This window comes from Pipra filicauda, unplaced genomic scaffold (assembly GCF_003945595.2).
Source record: "Pipra filicauda isolate LSUMZ 115617 unplaced genomic scaffold, ASM394559v2 scaffold184_size3518187_pilon, whole genome shotgun sequence".
In the NCBI taxonomy this organism is placed as follows: Eukaryota; Metazoa; Chordata; class Aves; order Passeriformes; family Pipridae; genus Pipra; species Pipra filicauda.
In genome coordinates this window covers 2,605,877-2,630,209 of record NW_024104292.1, presented here as the reverse complement: position 1 = coordinate 2,630,209, position 24,333 = coordinate 2,605,877, and the positions used below count along the sequence as shown (strand labels likewise).

At 38.1% G+C, this 24,333-nt stretch overlaps 2 protein-coding genes across 3 annotated transcripts in view; one reads left to right on the top strand and one right to left on the bottom strand.

Moving 5' to 3' along the window:
* NBAS (NBAS subunit of NRZ tethering complex) overlaps window positions 1-3,656 on the bottom strand; it is a 169,247-nt gene extending 165,591 nt beyond the window's left edge. Inside the window, exon 1 of the mRNA XM_027750754.2 lies at window positions 3,504-3,656. Within this exon, the coding sequence (XP_027606555.2) occupies window positions 3,504-3,656 (153 nt within the window). The remainder of the gene's footprint in view (window positions 1-3,503) is intronic.
* A 111-nt stretch (window positions 3,657-3,767) lies between these two features.
* On the top strand, window positions 3,768-24,070 carry DDX1 (DEAD-box helicase 1). Of its 2 annotated transcripts, none has more exons than XM_039380077.1 (26): window positions 3,768-3,795; window positions 6,589-6,640; window positions 7,460-7,523; window positions 8,050-8,079; window positions 8,300-8,396; window positions 9,697-9,744; window positions 9,869-9,952; window positions 10,861-10,944; window positions 11,387-11,463; window positions 12,690-12,762; window positions 12,875-12,951; window positions 13,658-13,772; window positions 14,265-14,403; window positions 15,409-15,469; window positions 16,615-16,713; window positions 17,611-17,700; window positions 18,258-18,446; window positions 19,490-19,541; window positions 20,013-20,159; window positions 20,867-20,958; window positions 21,494-21,566; window positions 22,025-22,097; window positions 22,214-22,256; window positions 22,465-22,560; window positions 23,299-23,419; window positions 23,740-24,070. In XM_039380077.1, exons 1-26 carry the CDS (start codon window positions 3,783-3,785, stop codon window positions 23,868-23,870), a joined length of 2,220 nt encoding a protein of 739 aa, XP_039236011.1. In that variant the 5' UTR covers window positions 3,768-3,782; the 3' UTR covers window positions 23,871-24,070. The 2 variants fall into 2 exon arrangements, with proteins under 2 accessions (XP_039236011.1, XP_027606556.1); XM_027750755.2 differs by lacking the exon at window positions 3,768-3,795 and adding an exon at window positions 6,006-6,039.
* The last annotated feature ends 263 nt before the right edge of the window (window positions 24,071-24,333 follow it).

Below are 24,333 nucleotides of genomic sequence, written 5' to 3'. Positions count from 1 at the left end.
GAATGAAATTCCTCTTCCCTTCAGTATAGAATACATAGAGTAGATTTCACTTGATAACTGAAATATTCAGACCTCACCAAGTTATAGAGCAGCAAACACTGAAAGACATACAAATTTATCAACATTTTGAAGTATGTTCAAATTAAAAAAAAAAAAAGTACGTGGGCTCCCAAGTTTTAAGTTATTGAAGTAAAGATTAGTTTTGTACGCAAAGTTTGCAATCCATAAATAGTCTTTCAAATAACCAGGCTGTCATCTCACAGCATGTAAGAAGCAAACACGGCTGTACTAATAGGTAATGTTCCACATTCAGGAAATAACAAGGTATTACAGCAAAATAAGCGAGAGCATAAATTATTTATTACAGCTCTCCTAGTACCTCAGGGAGAACTGCAATTTCCTAGGGACCTTAAAAGCAGAGCTTGTTAAAGTTTTTGGATTAAGAAAAGTTCACAGTAAAAGCATTCCCAAAATTGCTTATATCTCTTTAGAATTTTTTTGAATATTTTAGGTGTACACTTCTGAGTTTTAACTACAGGCTTCTATTCCATACATCTTAAACTCCTCAAAAACTGATCTACTATTATACTCTGAAGATCTGAATTTTATTTTTTATAATATATTCTTATCACATCAGCAACAGCAATGACTACCAGATCTGCTATATTTCTTTTTTAATTCATTCCTGTTTGGAAAAACACTTTCAACTTCTCCCTTCCTACAGCATTCCAGAAATAAAATGTACTTTCCTGCTGACAAAACACTCAGTTTTGGATTTTCTTGCACACCCTGCAAGCTTGCTGGGGGTGGAGCAGGGGAGTGTGTTGGGGAAGTCTCAAAACATTAGATTACAATGAAAAAGCCTCCCAGAGCCAAGTGATACATATGGAAATATAGACTGGAGAAAAGGAAAAGTTCAATCAGCCTTTATTTCCACAAATGATTTCATGAGTCCTCCCTTGCAAAATTGTCCACTGACACTGCCTCATTCACTTTTTTCACTGATTAACTATTCAGTAATTACTTTTATTCTCGTTACACATTTCTTCGGGGTTCTCAAACAGTACATTATATACAATCACCTCACTATACTGAATATAGACGCTTGATTTCCACACCACTCTCTCCTCTGCCACAGTCAGTCCCTTGCATGTTTCCTTCACAAATAACTGTTATATCCCCCTGTCTTCTTCCCAACCCTACGAGAAGAAACTCTTATTGTTAAATTCAATACAGGTGAATGGCAACACTAACAAGAACTAAAATCACAGCTAATTTGGGGGTCGAACCTAAGAAATCCATGCCAGTTTTATCAGCATCTTGAATTTAAAATGACTTTACGTCCTCATTGCAGGACGCATCTTCCAACAGTCATAATTAGAGATATAAGTACTCAGTGCTCTGAAATTAAAAATGAATCATCCCAAATGAGGTAACAGAAAAATAAAACAAAGCCAATAGAGATCTGTGAAAGTTTAAGGTCTTGCTTTGTAGCCTAGATTACTGCATAGGAAGACATTTAATTTCATTTCCCAGTGCAGTATTCAACTTCCTTTCCCCTTCTACTATTTCTCACCTCATTCATTCCAAGACATTCAGTTCTACAAGGTAGGAAGTGTTCTGTGACTTTTTCTGAAAAGTGTGAATAAACCAGGATTGAAAGGGATACAAAAGGAAAGATGTTCCAAAAGGAAAGTCAAAATCACCTAAGTAAAATCATAGTTACGACATCTTAGGGCAAAATCTAACTCATACTGACAAAATCATCTGTTTGCCTATGACTGTCAGTGTAAAATCAATTTCCCACTAAAAAGGTAAAAAGACTATCAGAAGTGTCCTTGGCTACTACCAGTTCTTAAGAATGTAAATCCAAACAAAGCACATAGCATAATATTTTCAAGCCTTCCTATTTCTGCCATTCAAAATAGATATTATCTTGAAAATAAAATAAATAGGCAAGAAAAATCAAGTTTAAAATAGTCAATACCATTTGCTGAAGCTGACAAGCAGAATATACAATGCTTAGAAATTCTGACTACCAGGGCACATAAGGACTCTCAGACTGGGTTACACAATCACTTTAAACTGGCATCCCCAGAAGCTGCCAATGAAGAGATGTGTCACACTTCACTCAGCTTTGAATGACACAATATTCACATCCCTCTTAGCACCCACATGAGTACTAGACGGACTAGTCAACAAAAGGAGATGAAACAACACAATTGTTACTCAGATTATTCAGTTCTTTAATCAACCTACCATACAACTTCAAGAATACTACTGGTAGCAAAAGAAAAAGGATACTTGTCAGAAATGTGCCCCCTTAATGCAGTTGAGGAACCACAGTCTGGTGCCATCACACCTAAGTCCTCCTCACGGTTTGCAGACAGGTAAATTGCTTTCATGTATTACAAGAAACGAGGACAATTTACCATTTCTCAAAACGCAGTTAAAGAAAGTGCACCTTGTTCACCTTGGTGAACAACCTATTAAGTTAGTAATTGGTAACACTGCAATCGTTCTTTCCAAACATCCGTATATGTTGCTGCAATTGAGGATTTACAGATCGGGGGGAAAAAAAAATCTTTCTGATAACCAAAACCCTATTGTTATGAGCATGACTCTAGTAATTATTAACAAGTAAATTCTTCCACCTGTGATGTTTTCGCATCTTTTCTGTTCAGATGTTCTCATTAAGCATAAAACTTTGTTAAAATACTTCCATAAATGACTTCTGGTGCGAAATACACTAACAACTTCGGTTGCTTCAGTGGACTTGAAAGCCACTATAAGAAAGAAAGAAAGCCACATTCTTTGCATCCTCTATGTCCAAACCAGACAAGAGCAGACATAGAGGCAGCTAGCTCAGCACACTGCAGGGGAAAAGATGAAAGAGGAAAGATGGAAGTGCTTCTCAGCTTTTCCACTGGCCCATTAAGAAGAACAGCACAACTAAAAACTTGTAGTACAAGAGCAATATCTTCTGAGTTCTTAAGCTTTGGCATCCATTTGTGTGCCTTGTATAGACACAGTGATACACTTTTGCCTTTTAGCCCACTCCTGCAAATGCTGATGCAACCATTCTGATACACAAGTCCAGAGAGAGATCTAATTCTCCTCATGCAAGGTAAATTCAATGAAGATGCTGTTGTTACCAGGACAGCTTCCACAGCTCTCTGTGCAGCAGTTTCCGGAGATGAGACCTGCACTTCATTCACCACAGCTTCCCTCGTATCAGCTCAACAGTAAAACCTGACATACGTGTTCAATGAACAAGAAATAATTCAGGGCACCCCCAGAAGCACAAACCAGGGTGGGAATTAAGTGACAAGAAAGTACGACAAGAGCAGAACGACTGCGGGGACACCTTTGGTGCCCGTCAGTCACGCCCCCGGAGGTCCCAGCGCGCCCCCAGGGCCGCGCAGCCCCCGGGGCGCGTCCCCGCCCGCGCCGACGTGGCCGGTCCCCTCCCCCGCCCGCGGCCGCGCCGCGGCCACACGCACCTGCACCTCCGTCTCCAGAGGCCACTCGGTGTTGACCAGCAGGTCGTACAGGATGTTCTCCTCGCCGCTCTCCCCCTCCTCGCCGGCGCCGGCCATCGCGCGCTCCCGGGGCCCCGTCCCGCTGTTCCCGCTGTCCCCGCCGGCGGCGGCCATGCCGGGCCGGGCCGTACCGCCCTCCCCGCGTCGCCGCCTCGACGGCGCCCGGCGGGGGCCAAACGGCTCCGCGTTAACTCTTGCGGCGCCGGCCCCGGGAGCGAGTGAGGGCGCTCGGGATAGGGAATGCCTGATGTGGGTGAGGCCTGAGCGTATTAATTAAACCCATACTGGATAATTAAAGAAAATGGGGGAGAAAAAAAGCAAAGGTGTATTTCTCACAAATTCTTCTTCCAGTGGTGCTGTGTAGGACTCATAGGGTTCAGCTCTGCCGAGCAGATAAAATGAGCCTGTTTATAAGTTGTGGGCCCCTCACTTCCAAAAGGACATTAAGGTGATGGAGTGAGTCCAGAGGAGGTCAGTGGGGCTGGTGAAGGGTCTGGAGCACAATCCTATGACTAGCAGCTAAGGGAGCTTGGGGTGTTTAGCCTGGAGAAGAGGAGGCTCAGGGGAGACCTCATCACTCTCCACAACTACCTGAAAGGAGGTTGTAGCCAGGTGGGGATCTGTCTCTTCTCCCAGGCAACCAGCAACAGGACAACAGGGCACAGCCTCAAGCTGAACCAGGGGAGGTTTAGACTGGACATTAGGAAGAAATTCTTCACAGAAAGGGTGGTTAGACAGAATTAGGCAGAAATGGGCTGCCCAGGGAGGTGGTGGAGTCACCGTCCCTGGAGGTGTTTAAGGAGAGACTGGATGTGGCACTTGGTGCCATGGTCTAGTTGACATGGTGATGTTTGGTCATACGTTGGACACAATGATCTCAGAGGTCTTTTCCAACTTAATTGATTCTGTGATTCTTTGAAATAATTATGTAAGAACTGAGGTTTCAGTCTCTGTCCTGCAAATTCATTATTTGTAAAATAGAAATAAAATTACCTCACACCCGGCCACCTCTGCTCCTGTACTCTAATTTTTGCTTGAGTCTAGTACGTGTTTTCTTGTAGACAACTGTGTCGCCTAGAATTAGGTTAAACTAAAATTTAAATTCTCAAACTAGGGATTCAGGGCAATATGAAAGCTCTCTTGGATACCTGGGAAATACTTCAAGAAGAAACAACTGCTGAGAAAAAAATGCCTTTTGACTGTCTCTTTACTTAACACTTCTTTAACTGTATTTGACAATGTAGCTTGTACAGCAACGATAAATAGTATACCATGGTGTTCATAAGTTTCAAAGAATTATGGACAATTTATCATAAATTACACTCCACATTCCACACCAACAAGCAGCACTATGTATTGATATCAAGTTCTGCCTACAAACAGGTTTTCTCAGAATCATGGTTGAATCTGTACATTATTCATATCTGTGTCTGTAAAAAATTATTAGTTTTGTCATTTATCTGAAAGCATGCAAAATAATGATTGACAGATATAGTGAATAATACTGAAAGAAGGGAAGCACATCAAAGGAAGTTACTACCAAAGGAAATTATTAATATACGAGAAACAGCCTGGTACTAAAGGTATAATATATCTGCTGTATTTTTCTCTGCATGATACCTGTTTCTACAGTGTAAGTTAGCAGTCAGTAGGGCTCAGTAAGTTTTAAAAAAGGTCTTGAAACAAGCCTCCGGGACAAAACCATTACTCAATTTGTAACACAGTAGTTGAGAGAACTACATTGTCAGAGATGCTTGGTGTTTATTTGGCCTTTGAACCATATATGTCTGTGTTTCAGTGCTGCCTAGAAAAGCTTGAAGTTGTATTTCACAATGGAAAACAGTAGGCAATAGTTTACAAAATCACAGAATCAACTAGATTGGAAAAGACCTCTGAGATCATTGAGTCCAACCTTTGACCTAACACCACCTTGCCTACTAGACGGTGGCACCAAGTGCCACATCCAGTCTTTTCTTAAACATCTCCAGGGACTGTGACTCCACCACCGTCCTGGCAGCCCATTCCAATGCCCAAGCAATCTGTAAAGAACTTCTTCCTAATGTTTATACTGTGCTTTCCACTTAAAAGACAAACGCACCATTGACCCGTGGTCTAACTGTAGAAGCTCCATTTTTTTCACTTGCAATCCAATTTTGTTTTTATAATAACACCCCAAAGATTCACCCCAAAGATTAACTCACTAGGAGTTATCCTAGAACAAGATTGTGCAGAATTTGGGGTAACTGGAGCATTTGGATAAAAAATAGAGAACAATGTATCCTCATTAGCGTGTGCCTAAAAAAATAACTCGGCGTGTTTGTGTGCGAAGGTACTTCTGCGAACCAAACACCCGAGGGGTGCGCAGGGCCGGGGCCCGGGCGGAACGCGCCGCGCGGCGCCTCCTGCGCCCACCCGGCCCCATAAAGCGGCGCCGGGCCGTGCGCCTGCGCCTTGAGGTGTTTGGCGTGTTCCGGCTCGAAGATGGCGGCGTTCTCGGGTACGTGGCGCGGGGCTCTGAGGGGTGTCGGTGCTGCGGGATGGTCTCGCTTCTACCCGCAGGCTCCCGGTCTCTCTGCGGCTCCCCGGGCCGCCCTCCGTGCGGGCCCGCGGTACTGTGTGGTTGAACACGTATAAGGCTGGAGGTCGAGAGGCCTGTGTGGATGTAGGTGCCTCTCCCCGGCTCGTCGGGGTTCTGCAAGTTGTCGGGAGTGGTTATCGAAATGGGTTCGCGTGTTTTACTCCATATGTGGGTCTGACAAAGGAACTGCTGAAAAGGCAGGCTCGTTCCTCAGTCTGACTGGTTTCAAGAACAGGAGGTTTATCATGATTTTTCTGTATATTGCAGTGGGTAATAATAGGGTTTTATAGGAGAATCTCTGCTTGGTGGTATAGTTTAGCAAATTATAAAGTATATATATAATGTATTATAATAGTAAACTAATCACTTTTTTTTTTTGTCTGTAGCTGGAAGTGTTGACACTTGGCTATCTTTTGGGCTATGTTGAGTTAAATAACCCTGCTTGTTCCTTTTTTTCTTGTCTTACAGAAATGGGTGTTATGCCTGAGATAGCTCAAGCGGTGGAGGAGATGGACTGGCTGTAAGTAGGAGTGGCTTTGGGCCTGGCAAATTCTAACTTGCCCTTTAGCAATGTATGGCATGCTTCTTAAGATACCTCCATTGCCACGTTAAAACAAAGTGGATATGGGTTTTCTTCTGTCATTACATCTGATGCAGTTCTCTTTAGTGTGAAAGACTGAAGAACAGAAATTGTGACTGCAGTGGTAACATTTAAACTTGAACAAGCAAAGCATGACTGCTTGTATTTCAGTTGTTTTGTTTGATAAAAGCCTCTGTGCCTCTGATTTATTTATTATGTATCATGGGATTACTGGATGAAACTGTCACATACATAATTGGTGCTAGTTTAGTAGATGTTTTCCAGACTGGTGTAATTTTGTGTTCTTCAGAATGCTTGTGTGTCAGTCTTCTAAAAAAGTCATTATTCCTGGTTTTGGTTACTTACTTGGCCAAATTCTTTCACCTTGGTTTTGAATTGTCATTCAGAATGTTATCAGTATGGGCTGCGTAAGTGGCTTTAAAGGGAAAATCTTTTAAAGAAAGCAAGAAAAGGAATGTATAGTTAATCTGTTTCTTTTATAGTTTAGCATAGTGATGTGAGATGTAGCCCTCTTGTCAGGGTGCAGCTGAATCCATTGCATCCACTAGACACTTCTGTCAAGGTCCATCTCCTTTTCTATCCTTGTAAATGGAATCTTTTTCAGTTCCTTAGCTGCAAACCAGGAGGAATAACATTTACCTGCTATACCTTGCACATGGTTTATCTGAATTCCTATGTAAGCAAAAATCTCTTTTTCTACTCACAACATTGACTTGTGCTCATATGTTCCTCCTCTAGTCTTCCTACAGATATCCAAGCAGAATCCATCCCACTGATCCTGGGAGGTGGTGATGTACTTATGGTATGTATTCAGGATAGGCCTATTCACAGAAATCCTGTGTCTTTTAATTGTTGTTTGTGGGGTCAATTTCATTCTTTCCAGAAGGTTCTGTGGTTAGACTTGCTCTCCTGTCCCTCTTCAGTAGGAACTATACTCTTCAGCTAAAACCCTCTGTGAGTTCCTTGTATGTTTCCAGCTGTTCTTGCAGATAGAATTTGTTCTCTTCAGGCTTCGTTTTTTTAACTACTTGACAGACACTGCCACATGGATGAGATCTATCTGATTTCATCTGCTCTCCTTTTGGCTGTAAATACCTGACATAGATCTGTACGGAACATGACTGATACTGCCTAAGCCAATGCTGCAGTGTCAATAACCTTGAAGGCACCAGACTGGTGTGCCTTGTTCATCGTGTCTTTTGTGGATCTCTGTGTTCTTGATTCTGTGACCAAAGTAACGCTTGCTAAAAAGTAAATTTATTAAAATAGAATTCTAGAACTCTCCTTACCATCCTGGTTATTATAAACTCTGATTTTTCTCCTTATAGGCTGCTGAAACTGGAAGTGGAAAAACTGGTGTAAGTAATCAAATTTAAATAAGCAGAAAATAAGTCTTAAGTGGTAGAGGTGGTGTGTAGGCAGATATACAGAGAGAATATGTATGCATTATTACTAATAGTCTATACCAAGAGACATGTAGGAATGTTTTTAAGTGTTCCTGGTCCTGAGTATTATACCTGAAAACCAGGCTGGAAGTAACTGTATAAATTGTGGAATGAAAATAACTTTTCATTTTAGGCTTTTAGCATTCCAGTTATCCAGATTGTTTATGAAACACTGAAGGACCAAATGGAAGGCAAGAAAGGGAAAGCCACTATTAAAACTGGTGGGGCAGGTAAGTTTTTATATGTCTGACTCCTTAAGTTTGGAACACTAACTAATGTTGATTTTGCCACCTTCCAAAGTGAAGTTAAGCTAACTTGCCATTAGATAAGTATTTTTTCCTTGATTTTGGCTAAGGTAAGTAGAGAATCATCACTCAGGATTTTATTAAATAGTGAATATAAATTTACTGGTGGAATCATGGAAAGAACTGGTGTGCATTGGACTGCAGTCTCTTAATAATGCTCTTGCCTTCATTTTAAACCTGGCTGATCCACAACTTGCTTTTCAGTGTTCTTCTGAAAGCCATACAAGTTTACTGCCTTGCCAGACTAATTCAGTACCTTGCGAGATGTGGAGTGCTGGTAATGTCCAACTTAAAAGGAGTTAAAAAAATCTTTCTGATGCAGGAATAGAGGAGGCACCAGCTATGACACCACACAGTTGGTTTGGACCTCTTAAGTGGGCTTAAGCAGAAGGCTCTTCTAGGCTCAAACTTATTTTTGTGTGACTGAGGTAGCACTGTATAGTCTTTCAGTTCTCCTGTGCTGACTAGAGCTGTTGCTTTCCTTTCAGCCCCTAGCTAGGTTTGGAAGTGAATAACAACATCTTGAGTTGCTGCGTTTGTACTGGTAAATGTTGAACTGAGCAGGAAATGCACAGGGCCAGAATTCAGTGATATACAGTGGCTTGTAACCATGATCATATCCTCAGTGTCTGAGGGTTTGTTAAACATTCATTTTAATAAACTTGCAACTGTAAAGCTAATAACTGTGTCCAGTCTGTGGTATATATAGACTGGGTTTTATGTGAGTGACAGTGTATAGACTTTATTACATGTTATTGAGCATATGAAAGATGAAATCAGAAATTTTATATGCACATTTCTTACCTCTTTAGTAATGACATTTTAACTGATGCCCTGAAAAGATATCTTAATGTAAGCTTTGAACAGAAATGGCAAATAATGCATCCAAATTGATTGCTCTTCATGTAGTTTTGGATATTTTCTAGCTGAATTTGTTTGTGATTATGTGGGATATCTGGCTTATTTTATAAAAGTCTTCAATGTTTTCTGTTCTGTTTTTAAGTAACTTAATCTGTGCTCTCCTTAGTAGAATAATGTAAACTTCCATAGAATAGATTTTGCCCCTCCTTTTAGTTGTAGACCTTCATCTTGACTTCCTGTGAATTGCATTGGAACAAAGATGTTTACTCAGAAAGTTAAGCCAAACACCGTGAACTTCTAATTTGAGTTTTCCAGGCTTGCCTTTTGATTTATTGCTTTTTCTGTTTCTGTCTTTCAAACTTAGTGCTCAATAAATGGCAAATGAACCCATACGATAGAGGATCAGCTTTTGGTGAGTTGTCTTAAATGTTCACTTGGTAAAAAAGAATTAACTAGAGGAAAGCATGCATGAAATTTTCTTTTAAAAGCAGTTAGAGAGGCAATTTCTTTAACTAAAACTGTCTTGTAATTTTCAGCAATTGGATCAGATGGTTTGTGTTGTCAAAGCAGAGAGATTAAAGAATGGCATGGATGCAGAGCAACTAGAGGCGTGACTAAAGGTAGATATAAAACTGTGGTTTGGGGACTCTTCTAGAAAAGATTCAGCTGAAGTGCCTGCTTATCACCCATTGTTAATGTTGATGGTTGCATCTAAAATTTACTGTCCATCCGAACAAATGTACTGCTAGCTGAAGATTTTGAAGTGACCAGTACCTCTGCTTTCTTCTCCCTGTATTGTAAGTTACCTTTTCCCTGATGGGAGACTGAGTAAGAGGAGGGAGAATCGTAACTAATATTCATCAGAATGCATTTTATTAAACTGTTACTATTAGGAAATAGCTATGCACACTGTACTTTCAGTTGTTTCCTTACACACTTCACACAGACATGTGCGTGTAAAAGTTTCATGGTTCTGTGGTTGCAGCAACAGTTGGGAGGCCAATCCCAACACTTGACTCAGAAGCAGAATCATTCTGATACTACAGTGGTTCTGGTGGGGTGTTGAGAAAGACCCTGGAACAGTCTCATTTCATCAGGTGTGCAGATAATTGGACAGTCTGTCTGTTAATTGGATTGTCTGTAGAAAGCAGCCAGTTGGGTGTGCTTCAGGGTGCACTGGCAGTTGTTGATGCTAGTGCGTGCTGCTGGTCTGGTACTGATTTGACAGAAGCTGGTGTTCGGAGTTTATCAGTTCTCATGGATTCAATAGAACCACTGTTCTCTCTTGCTTATCGTTCCTTTGGAGCCTTTCACATGCTACCTCTCAGTGTGTGCTTTGTCTCTTTTGCCTGCTGGTTTCTTCCTTCCATACACAGGTACCTACAGAAACGTTTCACTCAAACACAATAGGGGTTGACACTTTCAGCAGAGGTGGGAATGTTAGACTTGCATGGGCTTGGAAGTAGCCAGACTGAACCACCTTGATGAATTTGGATGTTGTTTTAGAACCTTTCTTTTTCTTTTAAAGGGAAATACTACTATGAAGTTTCCTGTCATGACCAAGGCTTGTGCAGAGTCGGTTGGTCAACTATGCAGGCTTCACTAGATTTGGGTGAGTTTCCTTCAAAAGAATCACACAGACAGTTTTCATATTCACATAGAATGGCTGAAGTCCTGTTCTAATGTTGGAGAGAATGGACTCCTTGGGAAGGATACCGATACCAGGGAGTTGAAAACTTTTTATACAAATGTTTTTCTTCCTCTAAGAGGAAATCTGCTTAGGTGGTGTCAGTATTTCTTGCCTTCTGTGACTTTCTGCCTTTTATTTCCATTTTGGTTTTTTTAATGAAGATGACTGGAGACTAGTGAAATCAATAAATGTACTGGTACAAAAAAATACTGGTTTGGTATACGTCAAAACCAGAATTCTGTAGTTAGCAGTGTGTATTATTTGTTCACGTGGTAGCGTCAGAGATTTCAGTTGCTGAAACAAAGAGAAAAAAGCATAAGCTGTCATCCAAAAGATAAAAGTCTGTACTTTGTTTTGTCTTCAGGCACCGATAAATTTGGCTTTGGCTTTGGTGGCACTGGTAAGAAGTCTCACAACAAGCAATTTGACAGCTATGGGGAGGTAAGCTTGAATTGTGTTTGGTAGAAACATTATTAAAAGTTTGGCATTGGTTTTGTGCTGTAACAACCAACTGTCTTTTGTAATAGTGCTAAATTCTAAAGGAGGTTCACTTGCAAAAGTACAATGAAGCATTGAATCGTTTTTTCGATAAAAGCTTATTAACAGATTTGACAAAAGCAATTATCAACTTGAGACTTATGATTGTGGCTAGACTACAAATATATTGATGCTTATGTAAAAGTTAAAACTTTTCTGTGTGTTATAGGTTAGAGTTTAACTAATCTCTGGGATTTATGTCTTGACTTATTTCAGTTTTATTTTGAACAAAGCAACTCATCTGTATACCTTGGTGAATGTCCAAGTGAGGGCATCATATTCTGTTTACTAGTAGTTAAAGTCGAACTAATTGTGTAACTGATATGTCAAAATGCATGACAAAATGCTAGTAAGACGTAGTGGTGCGCTACTTCTGGCTATTGAGTTGGGTTTACCCGTACCTTAATGTACACTTCTGCAGTGTCTACTGGGAATATCTGTGGTGTTTTTTGTATAGTATGCCAGTTGAGTTCAGATGTTTAAGGATAATTTATATAAATATGAATATTACAGCAGAAACTCAAGTCTTTTTGTGGTATTAATGAACTCAGTGCCATGAGACTTGCAACTTTTAGGACTCTTGTAGCTCTTCTAGTAGTGAAACACTTCATGATATATAGATTTTATTGAATACCTTTACAATTAACAGATTTCAAGATATTTAAATGATATATTTAAGTATACATAGCATGCATATAGCAGTACCTTCGAGAGTTAGTCTTTTTGTATAGTCAAAATATAGGTGCCATGATCGGTGCTCTAAGCTTAGATTCACATTGACTAATAAATACATGACTAATTCACTTTTCTATAATGCAGAATACTTCCAGGTAAAGGACTTAAATGTATCATTGTCAGTGTGTTTGGTTTTTAAAATAAATTTAAAGCAGTAATAAGTGTCTAAATATCTAAGATCAATTGGGCCATTTACTGAAGATCTGTAACCAAATAAAAATGTGCAAACTATTTACAGTGGTCTTACTGGAATAAATTGAACTTGCTTCTCTCAAGAATCAGCATTTAATAGAGAGAAGTGGGAAAACTAAAAGTTGACAGAATGTAAGCACTAAAGTCTTCCTAATGCACTGAACACTAAAATCTCTTAGCTTCACAACTATTCTTTTTTACAGGAATTCACTATGCATGATACAATTGGATGTTATCTAGACACAGATAAAGGACAAATAAAATTCTCCAAAAATGGTAAGTTTTATTCACTTTCTTTGAAATTTTATTGGGATCCTTTTATTGGGTGAGGGGCAGGGAGAGACATGCGCACACATGCAGAGTCTGACTGAACTAACCCTACTTTCAGGAAAGGACCTCGGCCTTGCGTTTGAAATCCCACCGCACATAAAGAACCAAGCACTTTTTGCAGCTTGTGTACTGAAGGTAATTTAGGAATATCACAGATCTCCAAGATCATTACAATTGTTCTGCGTTTAATAACAAACTACTTAGGTGTAAAATTCACATAGCCACCTGCAGTTACTGTAGTTGTGCTTAGTTTTCTTTGGTCTACCAGTATTCACTACTAAAGTGGTCTCAACAATGTGTGTTAGCTTTGAGTACCATTTAAGTTAAATATTTAAATTAAAATTTTAATACTTGAATATAAGGGTAAAAGCACGGATAACTAATTCCTAATACCACTGCTATCTTGTGTGTATTAAACTTTGATATACTATGATTCAACAGATATAAGCAATTAGCTTGAAAATACCAGAATTCCTGTTTCACTTCTTCTGAACTCCTAACATTACAGTAATGTAGTAGTATGTCTTTCTGGAGTTAGTCTTTCTGGGTTGATCTCTCGAGAAGTAAAGATTTTAGCAAAATGTGTAAGTAGTTAGAGAAATGTACAGGTTTAGAAAAAATGCTTTGTTTCTGTTGGCTTTTTTTTTTTTCTTCCTTGTTTGGATTTTTTTTAAGTTCTAGCAGGATTTCTCTGACAACTTGGGGGAGAGGAATGTGTAAGATGGGAAGAAAAAGACCCTTCCCCTCTTCCTCGTCTAGCTAGTTTCTCACTATTGAATTGTTTCTCATTTTACATGGTCTTTTGAGACTGTCTGTATGATACGACTTTGTTGAAATCTAGAATGCTGAATTGAAATTCAATTTTGGTGAAGAAGATTTCAAGTTTCCGCCAAAAGATGGCTATGTCGGCCTTTGCAAGGCTCCTGATGGTAGTGTTGTAAAATCACAGCATTCAGGTAGGTTAGATTTTTTTATGCTTCTCTTGTTTCTATATTCGGATTGTGTTACATAGTATCTTTTGATCCCTTTGATTGCTACCAGTAAGATCTTAAATAAAGCAGTAATGAAGAGATATTAGTGCTTTCTTTAAAGTATACCAAATTTTCTTCCTCTTAAACCACTAATACTTTTTAAGGTTTTGAATTTAGAAATGCATCAGATAAAATGAGAAGTTCAGCTGAGTTACTCAACAGTGTTATCTTAAAAATAAGTGTGGGTTTTTATGCTCTGCAATAAAATAAATTATCCTGTATGACCAGTATACCCACTTGTAATTTCTGAATATTAATCTGAAGCTATTAATGACTGAGTGAGCAATAATATCACCCTTTAATGAAAAATTTAGAATTATGCTGTTTCAATTATCAATAGAAAAGCCAAGTTTTTTCCAGTCACAAATTCCAGGATAGGAATGTAGTTTGTCTTAATGGCTATTTTTTTCCACTTAGGAAATGCACAAGTGGTTCAAACACAGAACCTTCCAAATGCTCCAAAAGCATTGATTGTAGAGCCATCAAGAGAACTGGCAGAACAAACTTTGAACAATGTGAAGCAGTTCAAAAAATATGTTGATAATCCCAAATTAAGGTAACAGTGAATCTGTTAGTTGCATTTATGATATTGTCCATGCATGTGACTTTGTGGGGGCATGGGTGGTGTTCCACTCTGTAGCTAAATGGACCTTAATCTGCAGTGCTGCTGATAATAGTCTCCCTAATAATGTGCTACCAAGCAACCTTATGACTTTTCATCTACAGTCAGACCGCTTAGGAGTGGGGGCTTTTTAATGTGTTTTACCTGTGGACTACCTTTTGCTGGTATGACAGATCTAGTGGGTGGGATTTTTTTAATTATCAGTGATAATTAATGTGATACTTCATATGCTTTTTTTGACTACAATAATTATCTGCTTACTGCCCTTCTCTCCTGAACATCTTCCTGCCCCCATCTCCCTCTACCCCCTCATTCTGTGTATTTTTTGTCTCCAACAAATAGTTATATATAGGGTCTACTCTGTTTACGTTCATGTACTTACAGGACAGGTTATCTTGGAGATGAAATTCTGAAAAATTAATAGTCTGCAAGTTGCTTTGGTTTAAAGTTGTTTCTGCTTTGACTGTGCTTCTAAAATTTAAACTAAACTGCAGTCAATTTACAAGAGTATTTACTAGATTTGCAGGGGATTAGCAGTGGGAAGAGGAAAGCTATAATGTAGGATTCACTTGGTTTATTGTTATTTGCATTTCTAACTTTCAGGAACACAAACTTTACTAAACTAACATTATTTTTAAGGTGTTCTTAAGGAACAAATTTTTTTATGAGACTAAATTGATAATGGTGTTAATGGATTTAATTACAACAGTGATAAAGTAATTAATTCAAATACAATTCGGTAACAAATCTTTCACTTGAATTAAAATACACTACATGTCATGGGATGAATTTTCAAAATTAATTTTTTCCTATTATTTTGTTCCTAAAATTACTGTTAATCATCAGCTACTAATAAAAGAACCAGTCTTCAACAAGATGTTTAATGTACTTCTGAATATAATAAATGGGTAAAAGTGAAATATTTTGATGCAATTTTAGGGAGCTGCTAATTATTGGTGGTGTTGCTGCAAGAGATCAACTCTCTGTATTGGAACAAGGAGTAAGTTGTATTTTTTTCATATGGTTTAATAGCTTGGGTTCTGAATAACTCATGATCATGTTACTAGGGAATAGTAATGGTGCTTCTTGTAACTCCTGTAAACCTGTTAAAAAGAAAATGTGTAGTTCATAACAAGCTCATGTTGCAGCAGTCTAGCAGTTCTACTTCCATGGCAATTGTCAATATAAGTGCTTATAGTACTTAGTCAAATTCTATTGAAGCCTCAGTACTCCTGAAAATTTTAAAATAAAGGTGTAACTTTTTACCATTTGTCCTTAACAAACAAGACAGTTTTCCTACTGACTTCTGTTCCATGTTTATGTGAATAAAACTAGTCTGCAATTATCAAGGTCAACCTACACTGCAGATCAGTCTTACATAGAAGGAACTGGTCTGGCTTGAGCAGCGTGGAATGTACAATCAATTCAGTCGTCCTGTAGGGAGAACAGAGTCATTTTTTTATTTAAGACTCACTTTTGGAAATGAGAACAAGTCGCTCTTGATAAATTTTCCAATGATTCTAGCTGCCAAAATATAAATTTTCTCTTAAGCTTACTTGAACTGAAAGATTAATAGACTTTTATGTGAATGCTGAATTTGTAATGGTGCACCCCTTCTGTCTGACAAAATCTTAAGTTATTTCTATAGTTGATAGACTTTGTGTTTTCCACAGTGGGAAAAGTTAAATTTATTTTATCCCCATTTAAAAACAAATCTGTTTGGCTTTAGATAACGAAGTTAAACTGCTTGCAGGGCATGGGAGGAGAGAAGGGGCACTTCCCAGGTTCTGCTAATGAAATGTCCATAGAAGCAGTGTTTCATAGAACAATGAAATGACCATGGAAAATGCAGGTTGCCAAGGGAGGTTGTAGGATCTCTCTCCTTAAAGGTAATGAAAATTGTATAAGGCAGCGACCTAAAGCAACTTGGAAACTGTCCTTTATCTGCATGTGATGAGGGGAGTGGAGACCGGATGATCTCAGAGCTCCCTCCAACCCAAATTACTCTAGGATTTTATGAAGTTCTAAGTAATAGAAAAGAAGGCGTTATACCAATAATTGTATCGTGATGTTAAACTTGGATAAAACTGACAATGTCTCTATGGGGCTTATGGAACCAGTTCATACTCTTTATGTATTTCATAGGTGGATATTGTTGTTGGAACTCCTGGAAGGCTGGATGACCTGGTCTCAACGGGGAAGATTAATTTATCTCAAGTTCGATTCCTGGTTCTGGATGAAGCTGTATGTATACAACTAAGTGCTGCTTAAATTCTGTTCTTAAATGCAATACGATATTTGCAGGAAGAGTCAATGAAACATCATTGTTCTACAGTATTTGATATTTCAGTGAAAAAACAATTAGCTACCTATAGACTGTTCCAGCTTAATCCTCTTGTTATTTGTAACCATAGTAACCTACATACTCTTTTTCCCCTTGTAGCCTCTCTGTTAAGTCTGTTTGAAAATTTTCTGTTAGAGAAATATATTTCAAACTGTGTTCACAAAGTAGTGAAGTCTGACAAGATCAGGGAATGTTAAGGTTAAAGACAAGATCAGAATGTTAGTTAAAGACAAGATCAGAATGTTAGTTAAAGACAAGATCAGAATGTTAGTTAAAGACAAGATCAGAATGTTAGTTAAAGACAAGATCAGAATGTTAGTTAAAGACAAGATCAGAATGTTAGTTAAAGACAAGATCAGAATGTTAGTTAAAGACAAGATCAGAATGTTAGTTAAAGACAAGATCAGAATGTTAGTTAAAGACAAGATCAGAATGTTAGTTAACCCAGCAGGTCTTGAAGCCAATGAATGTTGCAGTCAATATGCTGTGAAATGAGCGCAGCTCTCTGATCTATTGTAGTACAACTGAATATTCAGAAAGATTAAATGGCTTGGGGTATTAGTTAGGAGAAGTTGCTGATCTTACTGTGAAGCACAGCAGCTGTACTTGAAAATACTCCAAATTTTACTATATCTTTTTCTCCTTAGTAATAATATCCCAGCCATGCATTGACCTGTCCAGCTAATTAAAAGCAAGACCTTTTGAGATTACAAGTGTATTGCTTACTTAAGTGTACAAGCTGAGGAATGAAAAAGAAGAAATGCAGCTTTATTTCTTCTATTTTTATTCCCATATAGGATGGCCTTCTCCTCCAGGGATACTCAGATTTCATAAACAGGATCCACAGTCAAATTCCTCAGATAACTTCAGATGGAAAGAGACTTCAGGTATAAAATGTGTTTGTGGTTTTGTTGGCTTTTTATGGGTTTGGTTTTGTTAGGCATGTGCTCTACTTTAACTGTTACTTGGCATGCAGTCTGCTTCTTTGTAACAGAGTTTGTTATAGCCCTTGTCCAAAACTAACACTTGTTCATGGGTTCAGTAATTGCCTGTGAATGTGTATTTTTAGGATTTTAGATCTTGAAGCCCAGTGTTTAGCAGTTTTCAGTTTAATTTGAATTATTAGATATAAACATATCTGAAAAATAAGTGACTACATAAGTTATGATTTCTAATGCACTAATAATCTTGATTCATCAGCTTTCAATAGTTCTGCTTTCTTCCTATTAAGTGATTGAGTCTTTGTAAGAGAATAGTTAAGCAAATTATTTTGTCTTGACTCTTGCCAGCTGAGTGGTTTCTGTGTTGAGGAAATCCAGTCAGGGACTCTTTCTGTTGTGCTACATGATGATGTTCAACTACATAACATTCTTCAAGTTCTACTCTCACCTTTTTGGGTTGGGAGAATCTTTGTCTTCAGTGGTATCCATATGTCTCTTCTCAGGTGATTGTGTGCTCTGCAACACTCCACTCTTTTGATGTGAAAAAACTATCTGAAAAGATCATGCATTTTCCCACCTGGGTTGATTTGAAAGGAGAAGATTCTGTCCCTGAAACTGTACACCATGTAGTTGTGCCTGTAAATCCAAAAGCTGATAAACTCTGGGAAAGGCTCGGCAAGAATCATATCAGAGTAAGTGAAAATTAAGGTTGTTGGTCTGTGTTTACTTATTTAACCTTCAGAACAGGGGCATAATGTTGAAGGATCTTGGCTGGCTATTGGAACAGCTTAGTATATCTGAAATGGTTTGTTCCATGGTAGTCAGCATAATATTGGTGATGTAGTGACACTGTTTCTGAACAGCTCAGTCTTATAAACATAACTGAGAAAGAGCTTGATAAAGTAACAGTCTGATTTGTACTAGAGAACAATGGCACTGCACTGCTTTTTCACTCATTTCACAGTTAATGGTCTGTGGCCTAACTGTAGTTAGTACCTCTCTTTTCTGACTGATGAGGAGGAAATAAACCTGCCAACGTGGATCATTCTGTGAGGTAGTTTTGTCTCTAAGCAATGCGAGATGAGCAATTTTTAGAGGAATGGGTTTCATATCAGACTACATTTGAGACTCTAAATTCTACATTTTACCTGACACCTCTGCATGTGAGAAGGTTGTGGTTGTTGTTCCAGTCTTTAGTCTTCAAGTTCTGAATAACCTGGGCTGTATTTCCAGCTCTTATGCTGTTACAAGTCTAAAGGTTTTCTTAACCCCTTATTTCTTGAACCTCTGTTTGTTAGGTATGTTAGTACCTTTTAATTAAGTCTTAGTATGACTTTATTTCTCTTGGGTTTTAAGTTAATATCTGATTCAGCCTAGCATAGGGAAAAAGATGAGGAACAACTGTGGTTATATGATTTAGCCATGTTCTACAATACCTTTTTTTTTCAGGTTTGGGTGTTTTTAATTCTTCCCTTTGCGTAGAAAGGTGTTTTCTGTCCAGTGTCTACATGATAATTTTATTGCCCTTTTTTATGAGCAAGTTTTTTGTGCTTAAACTTAAGACTTTTCTTTAGCTAAAGGTAGATTAACTTTTCTAGTGGGAGAACAGAATGCTAAGAATTACTTTTAAACTTTAATTTCTTGCTAGTTGTAAGTTAATGGAGTTAAGCGTTTCCTCTGTGAAGTGTGGACTAATGACTTGGGGGGGGGGCTTTTTTGTTTGTGTTTTTCCTAGACTGATGAAGTGCATGCAAAAGACAATACACGACCTGGCGCTAACACTCCAGGTAATCAGCAACATTAGTTAAGTAATAGCTTAGGAAATGCTCCTCTGTAAATGTTATGAACTAGTGGCTTCTGAAATGCTCCTTTGTAAATGTTATGAAGTAAAGGTAAATGACCTTTAGTCATGTTCCTCCAAATTTTTATTTCTATATTTTTATAGTTATGAAGAGAAATGTGTTTCTGGGGAGTGGGAAAGAAAGACTTGAATATATATTTTGCAGATTTGTAAAAAACAGGTGTGTATAAGACAAAACTTGGAACTTCTGAGTGGTTTTGTTCTTTCTGTATTATATCAGCTTGCTGCAACAGGGGAGCATGGAGGGAAGAGATAAAAACTGAAGACTTATCTTACTTGCTCTGATAATAAAAGTTTGTCTACTGGAAGGCTGGAGAAAACTATAAATTTGTGCAGTTCAAAGACTCTTCACTTTTTTAAACAATTTGAGTGAAATAACTTGTTTACTTCTATTTAGAAATGTGGTCTGAAGCTATTAAAATTCTAAAAGGAGAATACACTGTTCGGGCAATCAAAGAGCACAAGATGGACCAAGCCATTATTTTCTGCAGGACTAAAATAGACTGTGATAATATGGAGCAGTACTTCATCCAACAGGGCGGAGGTAATATCTTTTGTGTAAACCTTACTCTGCTCACTTTCCTGTTTATTTCAACACCAAAATTGTATGATAGAGTTCACCAGTATTACAACCCCACACAAAATAAATGGTGCTTCAGTTTTTTTACATACTGACTGGGCATTAAAGTCAGGGTTTGGTAGCAAGGAGCTGCAGGGGTGCCCTTTGTGGCAAAAGGCCATGAACTACCCTGTACCTGTTCCCGACAGCTCTGAAATGGCTGGAAAAACCCACCGTGCACCAAAATTTGAACCAATAAGAAGAGTATATGGTGCCTCTGCTGAAACATGTATTATTAAAAGTGATGGTTGGTAAGGGCAAGAAACATGGGAAGAAATCTGTGTATACAAGTGTATGCATGAAGAAAGGTGGGAGAAAACACGGGAACAGTGAAAGAGGACTTGTGAGGAGAAAAGTGAAGACACACATTTGAAGAAAGGGGGAGATCTAGAGTAGGAAGGAGTGAGGAGAAATACCTGCACAGATCTGCTCTGGGGAGGAGGGAGGAAAGGTGTTTAACTATTTGCCTTGTTTTTTTGTCCCCCAACACTGCCTGTCTCAGTAGTTGGTAATAAAATAAGTGAAATTTCCCTGAGTTGAGACTTTTGCCCAAAAAAAATGTACTTTTTTTTTCAAGTTCTTTGTAGCTCTGTGTCATAGGTGATGTTATTCGTGCATGTCTACTCTTTCAGGCCCTGATAGGAAGGGACATCAATTCTCATGTGTCTGTCTGCATGGTGACAGAAAACCTCAAGAAAGAAAGCAAAACCTGGAAAGATTTAAGGTGATGTAGCAGATTCTTGAAGGCTTTTTACTCACTTGCCAATATCGGAATTTATCTGTTCATTTCTGTTCCTAGTTCTCTGTTTTAAAATAAATTGAATTCACATGCTCTATGTCCTGCTTCCTGAAATGGTGAGGCACAGTTTCTGTAGATGGAAATCTGTATTGTCAGTCAATATGACCTTTGTGAGTTTGAATTGAGAAGATAGGTTTTATTTCAAATAAGCCCACTAACTTTAAGCTCTGTAGCAATTACATTGTTTTTTAAAGTCTTTATTACTTGATTATTTAAAAAAAATTACTTTAATATTAAACTTTGGTTTTAATTAAGCCATTATCAATTTATATTTGCCTTCTACTGTTGGGGAAAGAAATAAGGATGTGAATAGGTCGAGTTATTCTTGCTTTATTTGAAGTGTTCCTAAATGTACAGAGACACTTAAAGGTGAAGTAGGTGCGAAGGACTATGGTTTCATTGCCTGGGATTTTGTTTGCTTTATTTAGCATAACACTTATTTACAACTATGTCTCTGTAGAGAGGAGATGTCCGTTTCTTGATCTGCACAGATGTTGCTGCTAGAGGAATTGATATTCATGGCGTTCCATATGGTAAGATATAACTTTAAATTTAAGCTGTTGAATTGCACAGAGCTTCAATATTTTTGCAGTCTTGTCCACTAGTTAAAACAAATATCACCTACAGCATAATTTAAAAAGATGTAGATGTTAAAGGCTTAAACTAAGCAATTTTTAAATTGGTTGTTCACCATGCCTTCTCAAATACCTGCTGATGTTCTGTATTGTTGGGGATTCTTCATTTGGTTTTCCATTCTTGCCAAAAAGTAATCGTGGAAAAAGCAGTTTGAGAGTGGAAGCCTTAAGTGTACCTTAAGGTATTGCAGGTGATGATGCCTGTAATTGTTGTAATAGAACAAAGTATGTATTCGGGCTAAGGAGAGGAATTGCAGCAATCAAAGTGTTATTTTAGGTGTCTGGTTTCTGACCTTAGCTCATACATTAAAACAAAAGTTCTTGTGTTGTCTGTGGGTTGTGTCTGTCTTACACAGTTATCAATGTGACACTCCCGGATGAAAAACAGAACTATGTTCATCGAATTGGGAGAGTGGGCAGAGCTGAGAGGTATGTATGTGTCCAGAGCAGCCACCGTGATTTCTTGATACTTTCTGTTGTTGTTTCACAAGTCGGCAGTAGTTACTGAAATACATTTCTCTCTCTTTTCTTCCCTAATATTTCAGGATGGGTTTGGCAATCTCCCTTGTGGCAAAAGAGAAAGAAAAGGTAATTATACTCCAAAGATGAAATCTGAAGTTCTGTCCACAGCTGCTATTTGACTTTAACATCCTGCATTGAAAAACTGCTTGTTTGTCTGTGCTTAGTTGAAAGCGATTTTAAACAGATACCTGAATTCTTTTTCATGCTATAATTAGTCAAAAAAAACATACTCAACTATATTTCACAAAGTTTACAAGTTTTCTTCTGTTTCTAGGTTTGGTATCATGTATGCAGTAGTCGTGGAAAAGGGTGTTACAATACTAGACTGAAGGAAGAAGGAGGTTGTACCATATGGTACAATGAGATGCAGGTAAACAATTGGCGTAACCAGAAAATTCTAATTCCTCTAAAAGACTCTGAGATACAGTTCTTTGTTTAGCTGTGTAGTTGAAATACAAAGCTAGCTTTGGAGTCCTTATAACTTTTGATTCCATTTGAAGAAAAAATTAGAAAATTTTGCAAGTTGTATGTTTTATAATTGTTTAATTATAAAAGTTTATTTTAATATTCCCAACTAATTCTGTTGGAGTCCTATTTTCAGCTTTCCTGTAGTCTTCCTAATCAAAATCTGTTAAGAGTTATGTGATGTTAGTTACACACTTTTGTTTAGGCAGTTTGTTGCAAAGCTATAGGTAACTTAAAACTGTTGTTTCTCTAATCTGGAAACAGTGTCACTTGAGTAGGTTTTAATTGGGATTTGTATACCAGTGCTTCCCTTCTTGCTATAATAAAGAGCAAATCATACATCATCTGTGGTAAAATAAGCTTGGTCTATGAACTCTTTATTATGAAGTAGCCTTGTTCACATAATTTAGGGTAGAATGTGAAGTAATGGCTTCTAGGTAGGGTAAAAACATAGTGACATTGGAAATGAACTTGTATTGTCTGTTTGAGCAACAAAAAACACGTTAGTCTTTGGTGTCTGTGACCAAATTGTTTTCTGTGTACCGTTCTGTTGAAAATGCACTTGAATGTGACTGTTCAGAACAGTGGTTTGAGGGAGACTTGGACTTATAATGGTACTTGAAAACTTTTTTTTTTTTCTTAGTTACTGGGGGAGATTGAAGAACACTTAAACTGCACTATTGCCCAAATTGAACCAGACATAAAAGTACCAGTGGATGACTTTGACGGGAAAGTTACATATGGGCAGAAAAGAGCTCTGGGTGGTAAGCAATGAACTACTCTAGAGTTACCTTGGTATACTTACCTGCTTGCAGTGCTCAGTTTCGTGGTTGTCTCCTGTGTAACTACAGAATGATAGATTATAAAGAGCTTCTCATTCTTAGCTGTCTTCTGCATTTGTTGCATGCAGCCTATGGGTTGCAAGTGACAAGAGTGTGTGTATGCCTGGTTTTGTTTTGTTTATGCCTTTTTTTAACAAGGTAACTAAGTTACTTTAACTTTTTGAATGACTGTGGTTAAGCACTATTAGTTCTGCTGAAAAATGGCTTTGAACACATCATCTACATTGTGTGTCTTTTGGCAGGTGGACTTTATAAAGGCCATGTGGATATTCTGGCACCTACGGTACAGGAGTTGGCTGCCCTTGAAAAGGAGGCTCAAACATCTTTCTTGCATCTTGGCTATCTTCCTAACCAGCTGTTCAGAACATTCTGATTGTGCCACACTTGAGACAAGGCTTGAGTTAATAAATGCTCTGCCCTGTGAATGCAAAAATCCTATACTGTCTCTGAGTAGCGTAGTTAGAAAACGATTAAAACTAAGTATACTTCTTGCATGATGAACAGAGAGTGCTCAACACTGTTAACTCTGAGTTAGCTGTTGTCTTAATAAAATAAAACAAGTCAAAGATGAAATGGTTTGTTTGCTCTTTTGCCTTAAGGGATTAATTTGCAGAATCATTCTTCCACATAGATTTTGATTTATCGGAAATACAAGTGTAGTTAAGCAAATCTGGGAGGAGTTTTATGTTCTTCAAAGAAAAGAATTAAAATTACTTAACTATCTGTGTACTGTAATTTTTTAATGTTGGGCTTTTTAAAGATGCATCCATATTCATACAGCTGTTTATATTTAAGATACTGAATATGGAAAAAAAACCAGACCTGAAGTGTGTATT